The sequence below is a fragment of the Morone saxatilis genome, unplaced genomic scaffold (assembly GCF_004916995.1).
Source record: "Morone saxatilis isolate NCDOM2014 unplaced genomic scaffold, NCSU_SB_2.0 Contig16, whole genome shotgun sequence".
Taxonomy (NCBI): domain Eukaryota; kingdom Metazoa; phylum Chordata; class Actinopteri; family Moronidae; genus Morone; species Morone saxatilis.
This window is the reverse complement of record NW_023339718.1, coordinates 5,613,531-5,617,893: the sequence shown is the minus strand read 5'-3', so window position 1 is coordinate 5,617,893 and position 4,363 is coordinate 5,613,531. Positions and strand designations below refer to the sequence as shown.

At 43.2% G+C, this 4,363-nt stretch overlaps 1 protein-coding gene across 1 annotated transcript in view; it reads left to right on the top strand.

Moving 5' to 3' along the window:
• Positions 1–2,477: 2,477 nt before the first annotated feature.
• The window catches only part of cntrl (centriolin), a gene marked incomplete at its 5' end in the record, with an annotated part of 184,646 nt that continues 182,760 nt past the window's right edge, over positions 2,478–4,363 (top strand). The window contains 5 exon segments of the mRNA XM_035659130.1: positions 2,478–2,631; positions 2,838–2,926; positions 3,301–3,423; positions 3,510–3,665; positions 3,777–3,872. Coding sequence (XP_035515023.1) covers positions 2,478–2,631; positions 2,838–2,926; positions 3,301–3,423; positions 3,510–3,665; positions 3,777–3,872 — 618 coding nt within the window.

Here is a 4,363-nt window from a genome sequence, read left to right as displayed (position 1 = left end):
TTCTCCACAACTCTTTCTACTCTCAGCTTGTGACCAAGACTTCAGGGTCTTTTTTCTGTTGAGAAAATAGTGTGTGAAGAACAGGGCGATGTAGTGTAGTAGTTGGACAGATGACATTGTGAATCAAAGCACTCTTTCCTACCTTGTTTGTATTCCCTTGGAGCCCCCCAGGAATTCAGTCCTTTTATTGGGTGACCTCGACTGCCCTTTGTTCAGTTTACCCTTGTGTGAGAGGTAGTTGGATTGAACCCCGCACTCTCCACAAGACTGCATTTTCCTCTCTTCTCAAGACAGGGGAATTAGCACAGACTATTGATCCCAAGACTATAAGCACTGTCTCTAGGAAGTGAGCCTATTGTCCCTATGATTCCTGCTGTCACTAACATGTCAAACAAGAGACCAACTTGGCCCGACTAGGATGGGATTCAAACCCACGCATGCAGAGCACAATGTTCTTTGATAAGCTGATTTTTGTTTTGTGTGTGTGTGTGTGTGTGTGTGTGTGTGTGTGTAGCTGTGTCTGATTTGCAGTTGATCCATCAGACAGAGCAGCCGGTAACAGAACAGCCAGAGCCAAAGGAAATCAAATCATACAACCAGGTAACACACATACAGACACATCATTTCTAACTTCAACTAAAACATGTGATTTGGTTTTATAATGTATGTATATATATTTGTATATAGATATAACAAAAACTCTAAATGCTGCTTGTAAAAATATGTTTTCTAACCCAACTTAAAATCATTGTTAGTTTCCTTTATAAATACCTGATATGTTCTGATTGATAATGTCTGTATTCACATTTCCTAGAAAGGTAGTTTATTAACATTTTTATTCACTCAGCAGGTGGCGCTGTGTTGTCTCTTCAGTAAACTGTCCGTCCTGGAGCAGCTGAGAGACGAAGCTGATAAGACACGAAGACAGATGGACAGACAGACAGAGGAGAGAGGGAAGACAGAGAGAGAGACAGAAGAGCTGGAGGAACAGCTACTTACAATGGACACCACAGACTCACAACATGTGAGTATTTATTACAGTTTTAACAATTGGTCAGTCTCAGAACCAGCACCAGTTGAACTTTATTAACTTTTAACTTTATTCGACTGAGGTCGGGATGAGATTTACTCTCCTCCATCCATTGATAAAAACAATCAAATAAAAACGTTCTCTCGTTCTAAGATAAAAACAGTAATTGTAGTTGTCTGATGAATATGATGGATTAAATAGTACAGTCTTACAGTATAAGATGGCGGGCCAACAACTTCTGGTTCAAGCGAGGATTGTGGAGGGAGGATGTGCCCATAGACTCAGTTACTCACTGAACCTTTTCTTACTAGAAATATGACTCTAATACAAAGAGTCATATTATTATTCTCCACCTCAAGAGAGCGTAAAAACATTTTAGCAAAATACATTTTTTCCATAAGCTCCTCCTCCTTCTCCATACTTCAGTATACATTACTGGAAACACAGCTATTATACTCCAATTGGTATTCATATTACAGTCAGGTTGTTTACTGGGTACATAGAATTAAAGCCTCTTTCAGTTCATTGTATGAATTTTCCAAATAGCACACAGATTGTTTGTCAGTCATGTTGATTTGTTGTATACTTTGTGCAGTGCTGAGCACAATCTGAGGAAGTGGAGTCATCAGTGTGTAGGATTTAGTGCCATTGAGCAGTGGAGTTTGACTCATATCTGTATTTGACCAGCTGGGAATGAGAACGGGCTGTGGCACCAAATCTGAATCATCAGTAGTTTGCTTTTTCCATGCTGAGACTGAGTCTCTCTCAGACAGCAGAGAGAAGAAAGGTTAAAAGTGTGCTGGAGAATGCGGGCATCGATCCCGCTACCTCTCGCCATGCTAAGCGAGCGCTCTACCATTTGAGCTAATTCCCCTGTGTCTTAAAGGAGTAGTCCACCGAAGGAGTTTGTGGATGTTTCAGTAGTTTGAATAAAGTTTTGAATGGAGGGCTTTCAGTTGTAATGGAGTAGGTTCACACTCCAGCCTCCTGCAAAGGATCAGCAGTTATAGTTAATGGATGGATGGATGCTAGTGGAAGCAGCCCTGAGGGGTTTGTTTGATGGATGTATTTAAGGATGTATACTTAAAGGATGTATACTTATTATACTATAAATGTAACAGAAATTATAGTATTCTCAGTATTTACCTTCATATTGTATCCAAATCATACAGAGAGAGAGCGGATCAACACTAACCATCGTCACTACCAGTGATCCTCATAAAACTGTAACCATATATTCAATTCTTTATTTATTTGTGCCTTTATTTCCAAATCCATGGCTCATTTCCCACTGCAGACACAGTGAGTTTCATCGTTGTCACCATTGTGATTTCTCCTGATCATTCCAGCCCATAATGCTCTCACATGCGGCTAATACAGTGTATTAACCAGTAACCAATAGGGAGGCTGGATAACCTGCTCTGATTGGCTGACCTCTGTCCCTCAGGCCCATGTGACCGGCCGGTTGTCCAGCTGGAAGCAGCTGTTGGACAGGATGAGCAGGAAGGAGAGCGAGCTGGAGGGTCGCCTCGACAACATGCTGTCACGCATCGCCATGGAGACGCAGGAGATCAAAGAGCTGGAGCAACAGCTAACCGATGGTGAGGACCAATCAATCACTGACCAATCAATGACCAATCACTGACCAATCAATCACTGATCAATCAATCACTGACCAATCACTGATCAATCAATAACTGACCAATCACTGACCAATCACTGATCAATCAATCACTGACCAATCACTGACCAATCAATCACTGACCAATCACTGACCAAGGTGGTTTACCTCTTCCTCCTCCTCCAGGTCAGATTTTGGCTAATGAAGCTCTTCAGAGAGATTTGGAGGGAATCATCTCAGGACTTCAGGAATATCTGAGAGGACTCAGAGAGCAGGTAGAGACTCTTCATCAAGTAAACCTGTTTGTGAAGTGTGTTTACTGGTAGATACTGGTGGTCACTGGTGTTTACTGGTGGTCACTGGTGGTTACTGGTGGTTACTGGTGGATACTGGTGGTCACTGGTGTTTACTGGTTGTCACTGGTGGTTACTGGTGGTCACTGGTGGTCACTGGTGAATACTGGTGGTTACTGGTGTTTACTGGTTGTCACTGGTGGTTACTGGTGGTCACTGGTGGTCACTGGTGAATACTGGTGGTTACTGGTGGATACTGGTGGTCACTGGTGGATACTGGTGGTTACTGGTGGATACTGGTGGTCACTGGTGGATACTGCTGGTTACTGCTGGTTACATGTGTATGTGTGTTTCAGGCTGGTCGCGCTCAGCAGCAGGTTCACAATCTGCAGGCTGAGAATCAGAGTCTACAGCTCCACCTGGAGGACACTCAGAGACACTGCAGACAGCTGGAGGACACCGCCAGGACACACAGACAGGTCAGTGTGTGACTCTCAGAAGGAAAATGTTTGATATTTCTCTGGTTAGTACATGTCTCTCTCTGTCTGTGTCTGTCTGTCTTCAGGACATGTCCATCCAGCAGGAGGAACTGTCTGTGTTGAGGATGGAAGCCCAAGCTCTGAGAGACAGACAGGTGCAGAGCAGCAGACAGCAGGTGGAGCTGGAGGCGGAGCTTCAGCTGCTGAGGGAGGAGCTAACCCGACAGATCACTCTGGGACAGGTAACAGGCTGCTGGAGACGTTTATATGTGAAAGCATGAAAATTAAATCACATCAAGAAACCTTCATACGACAAAGACACTGTGTGTGTGTGTGTGTGTGTGTGTGTGTAGTTGGAATGTGGTTCTCTGCAGGCAGCTGTAGACAAAGAGAAACAGATCAGAGAGATCAGAGAGTCTCAGCTACAGTCAACCATCGACACACTGCAGGTCAGTACACACACAAACACAGACACAAACAGACAAACACACAAACACAGACACAAACAGACAAACACACAAACAGACACACACAGCCGACACAATCCTTAAGAGAAGTAGAATATGGAACGTATCAATAAAACCCACAACAGTCGACCTCTGTTATGCACACGGCACAGCAACACTACACCTGACATAACGTAATTAACTTACATCCCATATAGGAGCAGCTGTTGTGTTGCTATCGAGCAACGTTGGACAAGACTCACACTGTGAACATCGAACATTTCCTGTTACATGTACAAGTATTGTGTTATATTTAGGATTATACAGCTAAAATATGAGGAATTTTCAGTTTCTGTAGTTCTGTTTTGACCCAATCAGGGTTCCCACGAGTCCTGGAAAACCTGGATATTTAAAGACTAGTTTTCCAGTACAGAACAGCAGAAAGACTGACCACCTACTTCTAATCAATTAATCATTCAATTCAATTCAATTCA